The sequence below is a fragment of the Oxyura jamaicensis genome (assembly GCF_011077185.1).
Source record: "Oxyura jamaicensis isolate SHBP4307 breed ruddy duck chromosome Z unlocalized genomic scaffold, BPBGC_Ojam_1.0 oxyZ_random_OJ71910, whole genome shotgun sequence".
Classification (NCBI taxonomy): Eukaryota; Metazoa; Chordata; class Aves; order Anseriformes; family Anatidae; genus Oxyura; species Oxyura jamaicensis.
In genome coordinates, this window is record NW_023305596.1 from 1 (window position 1) to 18,897 (window position 18,897).

At 44.3% G+C, this 18,897-nt stretch overlaps 1 protein-coding gene across 3 annotated transcripts in view; it reads left to right on the forward strand.

The window, feature by feature from the left end:
• Positions 1–4,483: 4,483 nt before the first annotated feature.
• The window catches only part of UBAP1 (ubiquitin associated protein 1), a 28,631-nt gene continuing 14,217 nt past the window's right edge, over positions 4,484–18,897 (forward strand). The window contains exons 1-3 of one of the 3 annotated variants that reach the window (XM_035313394.1): positions 4,537–4,693; positions 7,840–7,964; positions 9,820–10,749. In XM_035313394.1, coding sequence (XP_035169285.1) covers positions 4,660–4,693; positions 7,840–7,964; positions 9,820–10,749 — 1,089 coding nt within the window. In that variant the 5' untranslated portion in view covers positions 4,537–4,659. Of the gene's footprint in view, positions 4,694–7,839; positions 7,965–9,819; positions 10,750–18,897 lie in introns of all 3 variants that reach the window. The other 2 variants (XM_035313393.1, XM_035313395.1) reach the window with 2 other exon arrangements.

Sequence of the window (18,897 nt, forward strand, 5' to 3'; positions counted from 1 at the left end):
CATCCTAATCCAAAACATAGCACCCTACCAGCTACTAGGAGGGAAAATAACTGTCCTAACTGAAACCAGGACAGCTTCTATTGAGTGTGGTGTGTTTAATGAGCCAAGTGGGGAACTCCATGAGGAGAGCCACGTAACTACAGCTGTCTGACATTAATGCAACAAATCCATATGGGGCAACAAACAGGAGCTGCAGCGTGTGGAAATCGCGCAATTGTCTTCCACTTTAACTTCCCGTTGATTGACGCATGCTGAAGCAGAAGGTCTAATTGCATGCTCTGTCACATTAAACTGATGCACAGCTTGAAGAATCAAGTTCTTCTAATGTCTGTCCCTACTAGGAAGATATCGTGCCACAGCTGTATGTGGAGCCCCTTAATGGATGTTATTGCCATTGCTGAAGAGCGATGTCTGGTAATTCGGCGATGCAATGTGCAGATAACTCTACTCCTTGGGGGCTCTTTTCTCCCTGTCCTTCCCATTTATGGGAAATGTGTTCTGAAAGCCCTGCCCTATTGGCTCCTGTTCCTCTGCCCCTCAATCACTGCACTGAAAATAGCAAACAAAATTAATTTGATGTTATGGGCAGTCTTTCAAAATGTAGGTCTCTCTTCAGAGTTCTTGGTTGTCAAAATGTGGGTTGTGTACACAGCATGTCTGTCTCATCCCTGCCTTCCTATGCCTCCTATTGTGGTCATTGCAATCCCTGCTCTGCCTTTTGTTAGCTGCAGGATGGCCACTTGTATCCAACAAGATGAAGATGAGTCATTAGCTTTGTTTTAACTAGTGGCCATTGAAAATCAAACACCAGGATGAAGTTTGCATTTGCTTCAAGGAGGGTCTGGTTTGTGCTCATGATCTTAAAATAGAACAAGAACCATAATGTATCTGATCTCCTGGCTTCACGTAGCACTTGTAGTAATTCACAATTTTGTTCCATTAGGACTGGTGAAAGTGATGCTTTTTTTTTTTTTTTTTTTTTTTTAACTGTAGAGGATGTGGTTGCGATATGTCAAATCCAGTTTTACAGTGACTTTATCCAAAGAGCTGTCACTAGCAGCTTGATGCCCTTGTACTTCATAAAAGGGGAGCACCTCTCTGCAGCTTGCTGGGCTTGTTGGTTGCAGAGTTATTAGGGGGCAAAGCAAACGCATTTGATGTGGATTTGGGGGTGATGTTATCTCTTTGGAGACTGTAGTGCTTGAAAACCGGACCTGTTGTGTACTGTGCTGAACTTGTGTGGTCACGTTTTACTCTGATATCCAGATCTTGTTTTTGTGCTGGCAACAGGCACCGCCTCCATCTGTATATGCTGTGGACGGCTGTATAGAGAGTCCTGACGTTGGTCCTAGCCTTTCCCTTGTGCTGAAATTAGTAGGTGCAGTACAACTTTTAAAATGTTGTCTAAAACTGGTGCCTTATGTAACATCGATATGCCAGTCACTTGAATCAAACTACTTTTTGCTTTCTCAGTGTAAAATCACTGCTGAGGTCATCAGTGTGATCTATGTAGAATAAAAGTGATCTTTTTGATTTTTTGTTTTGTCTTTTTGTAGTTTTTCTTCTTCAAAAACTGACCATGTTCTGATTGTTTGTGGTCAGATATGGCAAATGGTAGCAGGTGGATTGGCCTAACTTGGGTAATATCAATACCTCTGAGCAGTTGTGAAGATGGTTCAAGTGCACGTAACTTCAGAGGCTGAGCTTGTGTTTATTGTCTCTTAATACCAGGTCTGGGTCTGACGTGATGCATGGAGCCTCTTGGTATCATCACCTCCAAATGTTCCAGGGCCAGCTGTGCTTTTTCATCTTGTTCTTCAAAGCATCTCAGTGCTGTCCCTTCAAGTCTATTCAGCTCGGCACCATCTCTTTGTCCCGGTTGCTTCTGTCATCAGTTTTGGCTTGGCACTTCTTTGCTTCTGCATCTTTTTCTCTCTTATTTCCCCTTCTGTCCCTCAGTCTCTGGGCTCTACTACACTGTGTCTCTCTGGCTACATGGCTTTAAGACTGTTGTCTCAGGGTAATTAAGTAAAAGGTAGGCTTTTCCTGTCCTCTCTGTGTGTTGATACTAGGCTCCTGATGTTAAAATTACTTACAACTTTCAGGCACCTGTAGCCCTGATCCCCTTTGCAAAGGGTTAGCCAGAACCAAGAATTAGGGGATGGGGCTAAGGAGGTCTATGATTATAGAAGAAAGTTTGGAGGTGGCTGTAAGAAGACCTAGAAATATGGAACCAACTTGTTTCACTAGCCCAGGAAGGGTGCTAAAAAACTCTACGTACAGTAGAGTAGGCTTTCTGTCAGTTTAAAATGCACAGTGAAGCATCAAACCACAAATGCCCTTTAGCATCTTGTTCTGGTGTCTGGAAATCCAAGGGCTGCAGGAAAAAACCCTTAGCTGTTTTGGAGGATGGCTTTGGGAGCAAACCCTTCAAATCTCCAAAAGATCAGCCCTAAAGGTGAGCAAGCCCTTACTGTCTACTGTAACAGCTTTGACCCAGCCTGAATAGCCTATCAAATCTCATTACTCAGAAGACACTGGTTTAATTAAGCCCCCTTTAGAAAGGAGGTGACGAAATGTGGCTGGCAGCCTGTGCCAGCATTCCTACGTGCAGCGCTCCACAACGCTGTTTGCTGATGGTGCGGGCTGGGGCAATGGCCTCTTGCTAAGTGTTTGCTCATGGTGCATTAGGAAGAGCTAGTGAGATTTAAACTGGAATGGTACTTGAATCTAAAGTGTGACTATATCTCTGTGAATAGTGCAGTTTCATGATAGATTGCTGTAGCTTAAAAATAAGGTGTTGCATGTGGCAGAGGAATTGTTTTCCCTCCTGTATTTCAAAATTAATGCTAGGTGCTTGACCTCCTCTTGGATCTTACTACAAGGTTGGCAACAAAAGACTTGTCAAGTCAAGTCAGATAAGTGAAGAAGAAACATTACCACCTCAAACAGTAAAAAAGTCAAAAGAAATTTGAATTTTAACAGGCCAGCAACTGAAGGCCATGTATTGTCTGTGAAGCATCAGATAGGTTGTGAACCTGGATTACCCAGTCAATGGGGAAACAGGGGAGGGTCCCGGTCCTCGAGAAATAAAGTATATGAATTGTACCTTGTGACTAGCAGGTGTGTTTATGGAATGCCCACCATTGTATTTGCGAATAAAAATGATACTTCACTGAGATCCTCGCCTGAGCCTTGGCTACAGAGTGTTTCTCACAGCTGTGTCCAGAGTTGCCCAGCATGATTCACTTCCCCACAGCCTAGTGCCTGCTTGCTTTGCTTCAGGAAGTTGGGCTGCATCTGGGTAAATCTTGCAGCTTTGGCTGTGTTAATTTCCATTAGCCATTGGTGTTGACTGAGCTATTGACTCTGATGTAATGGTGAAAACGACCTTTGCCCAGCAAAAGGTAGTTTCCAGAAGTACTTGAAACTCTCTTCCTGATCCCCACCATGTCAGCTGCTGCCAGGAAGGACAGTGAAGCTGTCTGTAGTCCTAGGCTCTGGACACCCTTCCTTGAAGGTAAAATTTGCATCTGGAATCCACAGTGGAAACACCAAGGCTGAAGAATAAGACCTCATTTGGGGAGTGATGGGTTTGAAAGTTAGATTGGCTCCAAATTGTGCTTTGAGCACTGACTGCTGCTGGTGGGTGTGTAGCAGATAATTTCATGGGTTTGAAGATTGCCTGTTGGGCAGGGCAGTCTGTCAACTGGAGGGCTCCAGAAACAAAGGGCAACTCTGAGTCTTTGTTATGCATAACATCAAAGGGGGACTTACAGATGGAGTTATTCAGAGAAATAGGCTGTAGTGTTCTAAGGAAGATCTTGTGATGCTCTTGTACCTGCTTTAGCTGCTAGACAAGCTATTGAGTGCGCTACAAGCATCCTGTAGTGGGGTTTTAGCTGACTGATCAACAAATATTCTGCAGCTCGCTCTAGTTTCAAAACAGCTCTCTTCTCAGGATAGCCCTGAGAGGATATCCCTCTGTGTTAAAAGCTGCCTGAATAAATCACACATTTAACATCTTAGCCTTGTAGGATTTGCATTGACTTCTCAAATTAAAAAAAAAAAAAAAAAAAAAAAAAAAAAAAGGAACCCCCCCCCCACACACAAAGAAGTTGATTAAATTCTGTGGTTGCTGGATGAAGACTCTGGTTAGCATTGTTTCCTTGTGCATATCCGAAAACTTGAGATCTTCCTACCAGTTACTGTGTACCAGCATTGTGTATTGTTATCGGTGTACTACCCAGCACATCTAGACAAGTGCCATGCTGGCACTTATATTATAGTATCCCTTTTTAGAGCAACAGAGATTAAACTGAAGAGGATCAGTGTGGTATTTCCAGTGGGAAGGGCTATTAATGCCAGGGGAGGCAGGATGTGCTCGGTGGGGCTGGGAAGGAGCAGTCTCAGAGTGCTGTTATCTACACCCTGGCCTTCCTAATCAACCTGGCTGCTTCTTGGCTATTTGGATTGTCAGACTCTGGGCAAAGTTATTTATTCACTCGTTCAATTCTTGGTGCTATAAAATACATTTTGCTGTCTAACATAGCAAGTGTCAGCAGCGTGTCCCATACTACAGAGATAAGACTGTAGGCTTATGCAATGCTATATATATTAAGTTGCTAAATCAATTTTAAAATGTTTTTCAGGTTCTAAATGGCTTCTAAGAAGTTGGGGTCTGACTCTCATGGTAAGTGGAATTTGGTATCCTTGTCCTATCAGTAGGATGAATCTTACTGTTGCTGCTGAGTAATATCCTGGCCATTGAGGCTAATCTGTTCAGCCCGACTGGCTTTTTTGTTAGGAATGAAGTGCCTTGGCTTCCTTCTTGCATAGCTGCTTGCTAACACTGTGCCCGTTCTCTAGTTAAACTGAAGTTCAGCCTATGACTATCCCCCATCATCCCTGCCCCTCTCTTATGGCAGAATAATACCTCCTGAGCAATCCCCTTCAAAATCAAAGCTGAACTGCAGTTTTGGTGCTCATGTGATGCTCGATGAAGCAGATGCTAGATCTGCAGCCTCTTACTATGAAAGTCAAGTGAGAAGCTGGATTGCAAGTCAAGCTTTTAATGTATCATTGGGTTGCTTTTTGCTCAGCAATTCATTTATTCCTAAATTGGACTCATCTGGCTTAGTAGCCTGCAGTTGGGTGACTGATCTCTCCTACATCTGAGATGTGTAATGTCATGCAGATGATTGCAGTATTATAGCAGTGTATTAGAAGGTTATAGCAGTGTATTAGAAAATTAACATACTGGGAAGAAGCAAGAAAGTTTTTATTCCTTAGTCTAGGTGCTGAGGTTAAACTGACAGCCGTCAGTTCAGTTCATCTAGTCTGGGTGCGCTTAGTTTTTTTACTGTCCCAAAACAAGGGATGTTGCTCTGTAAATACCACAGTGTGTGCTCTATGACTAGCGTGTATTTCAGGCAAACAAGAAGGCTGTGGAAGGGGAGCTGTCTTCCACTTTCTGTGTCAATAGGTCTAATAAGACAGGTATCACAGAATCACAGAATCCTCTAGGTTGGAAGAGACCTCCAAGATCGCCTAGTCCAACCTCTGACCTAACACTAACAAGTCCTCCACTAAACCATATCCCTAAGCTCTACATTTAAATGTCTTTTAAAGACCTCCAGGGATGGTGACTCCACCACTTCCCTGGGCAGCCCATTCCAATGCCTAACAACCCTTTAGGTAAAGAAGTTCTTCCTAATATCCAACCTAAACCTCCCCCGGTGCACCTTTAGCCCATTCCCCCTCGTCCTGTCTCCAGGCATGTGAAATAATAGACCAACCCCTACCTCGCTACAGCCTCCTTTCAGGTACCTGTAGAGTGCGAAAAGGTCCCCCCGAGCTTTCTCTTCTCCAGGTTGAACAAACCCAGCTCCCCCAGCCGCTCCTCGGAAGACTTGTTCTCCAGACCCCTCACCAGCTTTGTTGCCCTTCTCTGGACTCGCTCGAGCATCTCCATGTCCTTCTTGTAGCGAGGGGCCCAAAACTGAACACAGTACTCAAGGTGCGGCCTCACCAGAGCTGAGTACAGGGGGACAATCACTTCCCTAGCCCTGCTGGTAGTATTTGCATACTGAGCAATTTAGGCTATGAGATTGGTGCAGAGGTAATCGTGCTTGGCTTGTGTGTTTGGATCATCCCAGTTAGAGCAGGACTTGTAGCAGCGGGACTAACCAGGGCATGGTAGCAGCAGGCAAGCTTGACTCTGTGTGTTTAGGAGGAGATAAGGCTGTCTCTGACCTGGCCATGATGTAAGTGTAAGCACAAAGGCTGCCACAATTGCTACTTCTGCATAAACATACACTGTTGTATCCAAGTTCTCACACTGCCAGCTCAAATACTGTTTGGATGTCGTGGTGTTGGTGGCCAGCGAGGTGCAGTTTGGATGCTGTGCTGTGTACTGCTTCTCAGTAAGGACCAGTGAAAATACTGTTTATTATATTCTGCCTGGAGCGCTCTTTTGTTTTGGTAGTATGGGTGCCATGTAGGCTGTTCAGCCTGAGAGTGTCAGGGCTAGAGGAAATGCCCTCTGTGTCCCAACAGGACTCTGGGACCAGCCAATGCAGTTTATAGCACAAGAGGTCAATTGATGACAGCACATAAACATTTGATTCCAAATTAACAGGATATTCCTGTTCTCAAAAGCTGCTTGTCCTCTTGGAGCTTGTGGCTGCGTTATTGTAGATGAGTCAACAGTGAAGGAGCACAAATAGTACTTAAACTGTCATCCAAGTATGAAAATGGGTCACATAAAAATGGCAAGTCACAGCTCCCTGAGCAAGAGGTTAGTCACCAAACATCTCACATTGCCACTAATGTCTTGTCGGATCTGTAGCATTCAGAGCAAAGTTACAAATGATAACAACAATTTGAAGTGTTTGTCTAGTAATATACAGTCAAAAACCTTGCCTGTAATTACAAAAGGTTAGAGCAGTTAATCTAGAAACTGACTACAATTTATGTTATGGGTTTTCTCGTACTTCTTCACAGCAGCTCATGGAAAAAAAAAAAAAAAAAAAAAAGAAAAAAAACACTTTAGTCTGGCTTCTTGGAGGAGCTTGAATTGTTGGTGATTCTGCCTAGTGAGTTTGCAAGGTGCTTGAAAAGTTTTTGTCCTAAAACACTATAGATACTACACATAAGTGACAGATGTAAAGCACAGATCGAGGACCATGGAATAAGTCTGTGGCCTCTCACTGGAGTGATCACAAATCAGACTGGATCCAGTTAGACTGCCTTGTTTGAAAAGTCAGAATTACTACACTGAATGTTCTTGAGCTATTTCACCGTGTTTTGTTTAAAGCAGGTCTCCTGGACTTGGGGCCACTTTGTCCTTGTGACCACTTCTGTCCAAATGTTACTTTCCACTTGTATGTCAAAACCTTTTTTTTGTTTGTTTGTTTCTTAGCTGCTCTAGAGCTGGGTCATTTTAAAACTTGCTTTGAATATAACAAAAACTGATGGCTCCTTCTATAGAGGCATAACAGAACACAACATTCAGGAGAGCTTCAATTTCTGGTTGTGTAGGCATAGTGTTGTCATGAGGGAAGCTAAGATGCTGGAATATTAATTTCAAAATCTGCTCAGCGATTGGAGTGTTGTAAAATATAGTTATGAACTAGAATATTCTTTTAAAAAGAACAAAACTGAAGCAATGAAGTCCAGGCATATTTAGTGTGTTTCTTATCATACAACTTCCTTTGTATTGAGTCACATTGTGTGGTTGGGGTAGCAGAGAAAGAGTAGCTGCCAAGTACAGAAACATGAGACTTAACTGCATTAAATTTGTAAGGTTTTTGATACAATTTCTTCTTGTGATCTTAGGGCCTTTCAGTTATCTCGATGACATCCCATTTAAGATAGGAGACAAATTTAAAACCCCTTCGAAGGTTGGATTACCCATTGGTTTCTGCCTGCCTGATTCTTTTCAGCTTGTCAGAGAAGCCCAGGTAAGGATGGTTTGTGCACTCCTGCTCTTTCCTCTGTGACCCTAGGTCTTCAACGTGTGATGCTGTGAACTATATTTTGTTCAGGTGTTAGTCTTCACTGTGATATACTATTATTTCATAGTCTGCTAGAATGTAGAGGAAGATAATATTGTAAGCCATGCAAAAAGTTTGTACTACTTATCACTATAAAAAGTCTGATGGCATTTATTTTAATGTATCTACTCCAAAAAAAAACAGTGTTTTTGTGTAACAGGTAAGGGTTTAAATGCTACCCTGACATTGCTAAACTAAGTTGTATTTTTAAGAGGAAAGATGGTAAGAATTGAAACACCCATGCTATGGCATACCCTCAAACAGGGTTCTACAAGTATGACCATATTCTGTGCTATCTGTTTTCCAGCCAAGCTGGGGTTCACATACAGTATGCCTGGTTGGATTGCAGTGCCTCGAATAAAATGATGTGATCATGTAGGCTAGGCCTTGCACAGAACTACTCGTCTTTTTTACAGTTCTGGTGGGAGCTATTCAAAATAGTAAAAGTGCATGGAGGCTAAATTGACCAAAGCCATGTAATTAGTATTTCATGTCTAAACATGTGTGTTTGTATGTATACAGCTATGATAGCTCTGCTCAGAAGTGTGGAATGAATAGTGCCCAGCACTTCTGCCAGTGAGTTGTGTTTCAAAATCACCTTGTTGATAAATTGTATGTCCCATCTCTTAGAGCTAAGGGAAGGGAAAACTACTTAGTATAGAGTTGAGATAGGTCTCCAGGTTCTCTCTGGAGCCTGCTATGGGATGGATAGCACAGTGTCAGTCCCAGAAAAGCCCAGCAGAGGTGTAGCAAACCTTCCTGACTTGTTGCTCTTCAGAGCTAGGATGTCTTATTACCCATTTGGTTGTGACATCATCCTGGCAAGCAGGCTGTAATTCTTGTGAGTCACAGGTAGGTTACACCCTGGACTTAGCTTTGTAGGCTGTGTTCTCTGAATGTTTTATCATGATACAGAGGGCACTAAGGGTGTTTGGTCTCTGTAAGATATTAAAGCTTCACATATATTTAGTGTGTTCAGAATTTTGTCCTCTCAGTCAGGCTACCACGGTGGCTTGTGCGCTGGTAGTGAGTAGCTTATCTAAATGTCTTATGTGCTAACCCAACCCTGAAGGAGCTGATGTCAAATGAGAAAAACTTGTGGTATCCAGTCATGCCGAGAACAGTGGCAAAATCTGCTACTACAGGAAGTTGTTGTCAGTAGCCAACACATCCCCCTTGGCTGGTGAGCCATTAGCACAGGTATGAGAATGCTGATACCTCTCCAACCAGTGGGTCTAAAACTAGTGTCAGGTCCCTTAGGAATCTTTTAGGGGGAACTGATAAATACCTTATTGCTCTTTGGATACAAAAATTACTCTATTGTAGTATTGAATGCCTTGTTCAGTGGTGCCAGATCTGGGTGTGACTGTCTATCACGCATGACATCGCTGTCACTGACACTTCAGGCTTCCACTGACTGCATCTATTTTCTTGTTGGAAGAGGGGGAGAGAGTTGTGAAACTGATCTTGTGATCATCAGTAGATCTAAACAAAACTAAATGTAGGATGGACACAAAATATGAGATTCTGATGCAGACTATAGCCAGATTTTGCTGCAAGAGGTAAAACGAACTACTGCTGGTGTCTCCTAGTGTTGCCATTCTGTAGGTTATAAGAGATGCTGGGGAAAAATTGTCTGTCTGTGATGATTCATGTAGTTCTTGCTCTGTGTTACTTGTGTTACTTCTGCTGTAAAGTAGTAGCTGTGATTCTTATAATTTGTCTTTATTTTTTCCCTCTTTCCCTCTCTACCGCCGGTCAGTATGACTTCTTCCTGGAAAAGAAAACAATCAAGTGGGCTGAAGATATCAAAAAAATTCAAGCTGCCCAGAGAGAAGCTGAACACAAGGCAGAAGAAGCAATAGCAAACCCAAAAGCAGCCCCAGAGGACAGCAACAGAATGGGGTTCTCAGAGGGACCTTGCCCTGAGGCCATGCCTCCTCCTATCAACCCTGTCCTCGCTGGTCTGCAGCACAATAACATTCTTACTCCCATGCCAGCCGACAGCAGTGCTGTGAAGCAAAAAGTTCTTAGTCCACCTCGCCCCAAAGCAGACTTCAACCCAGCTGATTTTGAAAGTGAAGAAGACCCATTTGACAAACTGGAATTAAAAACTATCGATGATAAGGAGGAGTTAAAAAACATTCTGGAAATCCATGTCGGTACTACTGGGCCAGTTGTTGCCCAGCTGTTAGACAGCAGTTTGCCCAAAGGAGGGTCTGAGTCTGTGTTGCAAGATCAGGAGGTTCTGGCATCCATAGAAAGGGCCACGTTGGACTTCAAGCCCCTTCACAAACCCAATGGCTTTATCACTTTACCGCAGTTTGGAAACTGTGAAAAGATGTCCTTGTCTTCCAAAGTGTCCCTGTCCCCTATCACTTCAGTAAGCAATATCAAATCCCTATCCTTTCCTAAACTTGACTCTGATGAGAGTGATCAAAAATCACCAAAGCTCATGAGCACTTTTCACAGCACTACCTGTCTCCACAACAGCACTTTTCTCAGCCCTTTGCAGGCCTGTGCTCAGACTAAAGCTAGCGAACTGAACGGACACCATGTGGTTGGTCTTTCTGCTTTAAACGAGAACAGTGGCATGGAGACATCAACATTATCCTCTTCAACCAGGCTGCCTTCCCTGGCTGTGTCAACAGTTTGTACGGAAGAAGAATCGTCTCAAAGCACAGTGACCACGGTAAACACGCAGTGGATTAAAACTGAGTTTGGGGGGGAGATGTGGAGGTGTGGAGGCAAATGTTGATTTTAAAATGTCCCGTGGCTTTGTATTTAGTTTCATTTAATGTGTGGTGTGTAGATAGGACAGATCATGTACAGTAATTCTTTTATGTGGCAAAATCATCAGCCCAACAGGTCTTCATGCTGACAGTTGTGAACCTCAGACTACTGCTCACAGGCTTCTTTTCCCTGCTCCCCTCCCATCTCTGAATTTGAAACCAATTCTGGTGACTTTTTTCAGCTTCTCAGCTCTTGTTGTTCATAGTTATACATAGCTGCATGCCTTTTGAGCTAACTGTAAGATTTCTTCCATGTTTTCTTACCTGTGAGGGTGGGAGGATTGCTTTTTGGATACCAAAAGCAGTTTTGAAGACCATCTCAGATTTACAGATTTTGGTTGCCGTACAACTCTGAGACAGGAGTTTGAGGCTTTGTTGCTTCTAACTTACAGCATGTTCTGGGAGTACTTTGGGGACACATAGCTTGATGCCATCTGTTGTGGCTTTGTGAGTGGGAGTCCAGATTTGAGTGAACTTGGGCACTTTTTTCCAAAAAACCTAAGATCTGGACACCAATACTTATGAATTCTAATGGAAACTGTATAGCCAAATCTTCTAATTAGCTCTAAAATGTGAGATTTGGAAGGCTTCTTCTGTCCTGTGCACAGTGGTTCTGCGTTCTTGCTGGTGTACTGTAGATTTTTGTGGCACCATGTGCTCTAAAACTGGTGAGTCCTTCTCTCCCCACTGTTCTTTCATCTCTCTTCAGGCTTAAGTAAATGCAGTATTATTTGAGAAATGCAGTATTCTGGCAACTAGTGTATCCCTCAGAGCATAGCAGAGTAGATGCTTATGGATCACTAGAGCAAATTCAATGCTGTAAGCTTTAGCAGGAGCAGTGGTGTGCTGAGCAAGTGCTTGCTGCTACAAATCACAGGTTTGAGGGGAGATTGCCGCATTGTATGAGGCTCAGAGGTGAAGCCTTGAAGCATGACGTCTCTAGGGATTAACATGAAAGATCACTTACCACTAGGTAGATGGGCCTTAAGATAACCAAATTCTCACTGCAAGTACTTAAATCTCTGTGCTAGATTAAATCCTAGTGAAGACCGAGAGGGGAGATGTGTTCTCGACAATGCTGTAAGGGAAGGTACAAAAGGTTTTAAAAACTAAAAAATGAAATAACAAATAGACTTACTAGGAGACGTAATAAAAATCATCACTTGAAACTGTGTGTTTTGGAAGTAGCAAGCCAAAAAATAGGTATGTTGACAGAACTAGTTATTTCTATTGAATTTCCAAGGCTTCTGAATATGCTTGTTTCCTATTTCCACAATAAGGTCCCAGTGGCTGGAAAAGGACAGCGGAGTTGCAAGAAGTTGAAGTATAGGCAAGGACCATAACAAAAATCCTCAAGAGTATGAAAAGGATAGAGAAGGAAATCAGAGTAACCCATGTGGCTGACAGGAGGACACAATCCTCCTACTGCAAGATTTCACGAGAAGAAGCCTGGTGATTTTATAAAGCTTCAATACACTTCTGTCACAGTGTGTTGCACAGTGCTGTTTACATACACATTTTTTCCCTCACAAGTTCAGAAATCATAACTTTGGATTTGGAGTTACCACTGGAGCATGTTTTACCAGTAAATTGGATCTAAGGTTTTTTTGGATGCAAATAAACTTGTGATTTCTCTGCTGCACTGATTCTGGCCTGGGTGGTTCCCTTTTTCCTCGCGGTATTTCTTGAAGCTCACAAGTTTACTTTTTGCAACTTTGGCAGAGGAATAAATGACTAGCGAAGACAACCAGTTGAAATTAAACAATTGTTTAGAGACCTGATTTTGTATGGTATGTCTTATTTGTGGAAATATTTGGTTATGGGAGGATGGACACTCCTGATGGACCATTCAGAATGGACACACTCCCAAATGGTGTACAAAGTCCCTAAAAGTAGGAACAGTGTGCAAGCATGGGCTGAAAGCACTGCATGCCTTCTTGAAAGGCACTGAAATGCAGGCTTGAGTCTTAAGGGAGCACAGCTTCTGAGTGGCCAGCTCTGGCTTTGTCTCCTGCAGTTCCTTTAGGTGATTCTGTCCTCCACTGGAAGTCCTTTGATCATGAGCACAGGATATCAAGATCAAGTAGATCAAGGAGCTGCTTTTCTTGAATCTTGAATCCCTGGTGTCAGAAACAGTTTGGGTTCTTCTCGCTGTTGCATTAATAACAGAGCATCGTTCATTTGGAGTATTTGATAACCAGCTGATTTTAGGGCTATTCCAGACCCCTATTTCACTGTATCCCATATTCTAGTGCTTTATGCTCTGCCAAAAGAGTCTGGAGAAGGGTGTAATTTGAAGAGCTTTCAAACCCGTCTTATGACCATCAGGACCAGGTTTTTAGGTAAACCAGTCTATCAGACTGCATGTGATTTCTTGTGCTTTGTCTCCTGGAAGAGAAATTGAGTGGCAATGTAGAACAAACCCCCTCGCCTCCCCCAGTACTTATTGGGGCCCAAAGAAGGACTTTCTGAAAGAAGTGGACAAGTTTTCAAGCAATTTATTTTGGCTGAAAAATATTAAGAAAGGCCATATACTGAGGGTTTTGGCGAAGTGATTTCTTGCAGCTTCTTCTAATTCTATTTATTCAATTTTATTTAAGTCTTCCTGCATTTTAAATGTGCAGACCTTGGGCAAAGTAAAATAGAGCTGTTGGTTGGTTGTGCCCCTTGGCAGACCAGTTCTGCAGAAATTGAGCAGGTGTACAGCCCTGACACAGGTGGGTTTCCTTGCCAGGCTGTTTTGGAAACTGAACAGGCAGGACAGAGGAGGCCTCTCTGAACTAGATGTGCTACTGAAAATAGGTAATTTCTGTGCTGTCTGGCTGGAACTTCTCAAAGAAGGGCCTGCTCCCCACTGCTTATTTTTCTTCTGCCAGCTGTTTAATTAACAATTAACAGCCCAAGTTGGATATGAGAAGTTTGATATGAGTGATGTGAAACAGCCCTTCGAGGTGGTTACTTTAAGGTTCCTCTTGAAGTAAGAGCACTTAGCTCCTTTTCAACCCAGCAAAAAGTTTACTAAGGGAAATGTGGTTTAACCCAGCCAGCAGCTAAGCACCACACAGCCGTTCGCTCACCCTCCCCCCTCCCTCTCTGGGATGGGGGAGAGAATCAGGAAAATGAAGCCTGTGAGTTGAGATAGAGGCAGTTTATTAGGACAGAAAAGAAAGGAAAATAATAATAATAATAATAATAATGATATGTATATACAATGTCCACTGAGTTTGTGTGGTCCATGACTGACTTAGGGCTCCATCTCTCACAGCAGTCTTTACAGGCAGAAGAGATGGTGTGTGATGTTGGATCATCACACGTTGAAGCCCATTCTTGTTCCATCACATCTCTGTGCTTGTCCAATTCTATCAAAATTCATTCATCAGCATCTGTGCGCCTGTTACTGTGATACCATTAATGGGACATTGACATATAGCAATCATGGTAGTGATGACATACAGTATTATATAGTAATTAACATAATACAATTCAGCTCATGGGCTATTCTCACCCAGTATTAAATGCCCTTGAGGTACTGTTGTGGTTTATACTACCTTGGTCTATACCAAGGATGCACGGAGCATCCAGGACAGTCACAATACAGTGCTTTTGCCACTCATTCCCAGTTAGACTCACTTCAGCCTACAATACAGTTAACTGCTGGGATCCCCCCGTCACTCCATAAATACTGATGGGTTCTGGCCCTTTATAGCTTGATGGCATTAGAGTACATTGTGCACCGGTGTCTACTAAAGCCTTATACTTCTGTGCGTCTGATGTGCCAGGCCATCGAATCCACACAGTCCAATAAACTCGATTGTCCCTTTCCTCCCCCTGGCTGGAGGCAGGGCCCCTCTAATCCTGGTCAGAATCTTCATTCCTGTGTTTAAAGGACTGCCTGCTGGAAGCTGGAGCAGCAAACTTTCCAGAGAACCCCTTTTTCCCGATTGTTTTCTTTTGCAACTCAAGTACCCGTGCCTCTAGGGTCGCGGTGGATTTTCCAACCCATTTTCTCATGTCCTCTCCATGGTCATGTAGGTAAAACCACAGGATGGCCCGAGGTGTGTACCCACCATATCGTCTTCCTTGCATGGATGAGCGCTTACCCCTAATAGCAGAGACATTGGTTTGTACAGGAGGGGAGGAAAATAAACTCTCTTTAAGTTGCTGGACCTCTTCTGAAAGTTTCTCCAAAGTATTCTCTTTTAGTTGATGGACGCTTTCAGAAAGTTTCTCCACAGCCGAGACGCAGGCCTGTAAGGAAGAGGAGAGACTTTCTTCGTACTGCCGGAGTTGTTTAGCCACTTCATCCACTGTGGGTTCCTCATCCTCTTTCCAGGCCATTATTGTCAATGAGCTGGCATATGATGATGGTGCACTCGGTACAAACTTCCGCCACATGGGTCGTGTACACTTGACTTCATCTGGATCTGTGGGTCCATCTGGATCTGTGGGTCCATTGTCTGGGTCCTCATAAATCACCTCCTGTACAGCTAATTCCCTCAGGTACTGGATTCCCTTCTCCATAGTGGTCCACTTGCCTGGTAGACGTATAAATTCTTCCCTGTAGGGATACCTTTCCCTCACAGCTGACAGGAGACACCTCCAGAGGCTGTGAGATTGTGCTCCATCTCCAATTGCTTTGTCAAAGCCTGCGTCTCTAGCAAGGGATCCCAGCGGCCTGGCTTCCCTGCCCTTGTCCTGGTTTCGATTAGGACAGTTATTTTTCCTCCTAGTAGCTGGTAGGGTGCTATGTTTTGGATTAGGATGAGAAGAGTGCTGATAACATGCTGATGTTTTAATTGCTGCAGAGCACTGCTTATACTAAGCCAAGGACTTTTCAGCTCCTCGCTCTGTCCTGCCAGCGGGCAGGCTGGGGGTGCAGCAAGAGCTGGGAGGGGACAGACCCAGGACAGCTGACCCAAACTGGCCAAAGGGGTATTCCATACCATCTGACGTCATGCTGAACAATATATAGGGGTGGCTAGCCGGGGTGGGGGGCCAGCTGCTCGGGGTTGGGCTGGGCATCGGTCAGCGGGTGGTGAGCAATTGCATTGTGCATCACTTGTTTGTACATATTATTATTATTATCATTATTATTTTCTGATTTATATAACTGTCTCTATCTCAACCCACAGGCTCCATTTTCCTGATTCTCTCCCCCATCCCAGAGAGGGAGGGGGGAGGGTGACCGAACGGCTGTGTGGTGTTTAGCTGCCAGCCGGGTTAAACCACAACAGCCCTCTAATTCCATACAAATGGCTCCAGTATCCCAGCACCGGAGCAGCCAGGTGACAAGCTGCTCACCTATGCAGCAACCAAAATCTTTTCGCACATCTCGTAGCTCACGCTGGTATAGGTTTCGGGTAGTTACTGTTGATTTTTCGACATATTCATCTTCATCCTCCTTCATCCCTGATGGCCCAGCCTCGTCTTCTCTATACCTAGACCTAGCAGAAGACTCTCTGCGTTCTAAACGACCTGAGTCTCTATACCATTTTTTCACCTTGTCTACAGGGGCAACTTGCACTGTTCCAGCTTGTTTCTCTAACTCAGCCACAGGGCCTGCCACGGGGGTTGGAACGCCCTCTGCAGGGGCAACTTGCACTGCTACGGCTCGTTTCTCTGGCCCAGCCACAGGAGCTGGAGCGGCTGCAGGAGCTGGAGCTGGAACAGCTACAGGAGCAGGAGCTGGAGTGGCTGCAGGAGCTGGAACTGGAGCGACTGCAGGGTCCATCGTAGGGGTTGGTGTGGCCGTTGGGCCTGTCAGAGGACTTGGAGTGCCTGCAGGGTCTCTCACTAGGTTGACAGTAGCATCAATTGCAGCTCGATAGGCATAGGCCAGGCCCCAACATGCTACAGTGAGTTGTGTCACTTTGGAACTGCCAGAGTCATGACACCCTTTTTCAAGCATTCTACCAGTTTTTTAGGATTTTGCAGTTGTTCAGGGGTGAATTTCCAAAACATCGGAGGTGCCCACTGCTCTAGAAACCTGCCCATATCCTCCCACACTCCCTGCCACTCACAATTATCCCGCCTCAGGACAGATTTCTGGATGAGATTCCTAAGTAGTTGTTTAACCGTAAACAAAACCTGAAGCACATTCAGGAGACATAACAACAAGAACATGCTGGTCTGAGTATCCCAAGGATATTCAACATCTTGGAGAGCTATCGTAACTAGCTCAGGGGATAAGAGAGTGGTGAAGAAGAAAGGGAGAGCGAACAAGTAGGGAAAAATATCTTTCCCTGTCCCCTTCACAGACTGGCTCCCTGATGAAAAAAGCCAATAGGTGTAATTGTTAATAGTTTTATGGTTTATTGTTAATAGTGTTATGGTTTCCAAAGTACAGAGTCGAAGACAGTGCTGAGTACAAATACCAAGTTAGAGTCATGACCAGATATTTCATCATATCATAAGCTATTGTTACACCACACAGTACCATAACGATCTTAAACCAGGGCCCGGAAAGGATAAACAGCACGACAGGGATCACATACAGAAAGTAACATGCTATAAAACTCAGTTTGGAGTACAGGCACAGCAGACTTGAGATTAAAGCAATCAACATTGTGACTAGCAACTATTAAGCAACTCTAATACTTATACCAATTTTAATTTAAGTGCATCCAGGTCCCTGAGCAAAAGCAATCCCACGAATGGGTTTGCCTTTTCCTGAGGCAGGAGTAGCCCAGACTGTTTTACCCAGAATGTTTCTTACATGCACTACAGGAACTTTATCCCCTTCTACTGTACGTAGCAGGTTTGATTGGGCAGGTCCAGCTCGATTGGCAGATCCCCTAGTATTGACTAACCAGGTGGCCTTTGCCAAATGCGTATCCCAATTTCTGAATGTCCCAGCACCCATTGCTTTCAGTGTAGTCTTTAACAGTCCATTGTATTGTTCAACTTTACCGGAGGCTGGTGCGTGATAGGAGATGTGATACACCCACTCAATACCATGGTTTTTGGCTCAAGTATCTATAAGGTTGTTTCAGAAATGAGTCCCATTGTCTGATTCAATTCTTTCTGGGGTGCCATGTTGCCATAGGACTTGCTTTTCAAGGCCCAGGATAGTGTTTTGGGCGGTGGCATGGGGCACAGGATATGTTGCCAGCCATCCGGTGGTTGCTTCCACCATTGTAAGTACGTGGCGCTTGCCGTTGCAGTTTTGAGGGAGTGTGATGTAATCAATCTGCCAGGTCTCTCCATATTTATATTTCAGCCATTGTCCTCCGTACCAAAGAGGCTTTGACCGTTTGGCTTGCTTGATTGCAGCATGTTTCACAATCATGAATACCCTGTGCTATAGTGTCCATGGTCAGGTCCACCCCTCGATCACGAGCCAATCAGTATGTTGCATCTCTGCCTTGATGGCCCGAGGTGTCATGGGCCCATCGGGCTACAAATAGTTCACCCTTATGTTGCCAGTCCAGGTCCACCTGAGCCACTTCAATGTTAGCAGCCTGATCCACCTGCTGGTTGTTTTGATGTTCTTCAGTAGCCTGATTCTTGGGCACATGAGCATCTACGTGGCATACCATTACAACCAGGTTCTCTACCCGGGCAGCAATATCTTGCCATAATGCAGCAGCCCAGATGGGTTTGCCCCTGTGCTGCCAGTTGTTCTGTTTCCATTGCTGTAACCACCCCCAAAGGGCATTTGCTACCATCCATGAATGAGTATAGAGGTAGAGAACTGGCCACTTTTCTCGTTCAGCAATATCTAAAGCCAGCTGGATGGCTTTCACTTCTGCAATCTGACTCGATTCACCTCCCTCAGCAGCTTCTGCAACTCGTCGTGTAGGACTCCATACAGCAGCTTTCCATCTCTGATGCTTTCCCACAGTACGACAGGACCCATCAGTGAACAGGGCATATTGCTTCTCATTTTCTGGTAGCTTGTTGTACAGTGGGGCTTCTTCAGCACGGACCACCTCCTCCTCTGGTGATATCCCAAAATATTTGCCTTCTGGCCAGTCCACAATCACGTCCAAGATTCCTGGGCGACTGGGGTTTCCTATTCGAGCCCGCTGAGTAATCAGTGCAACCCA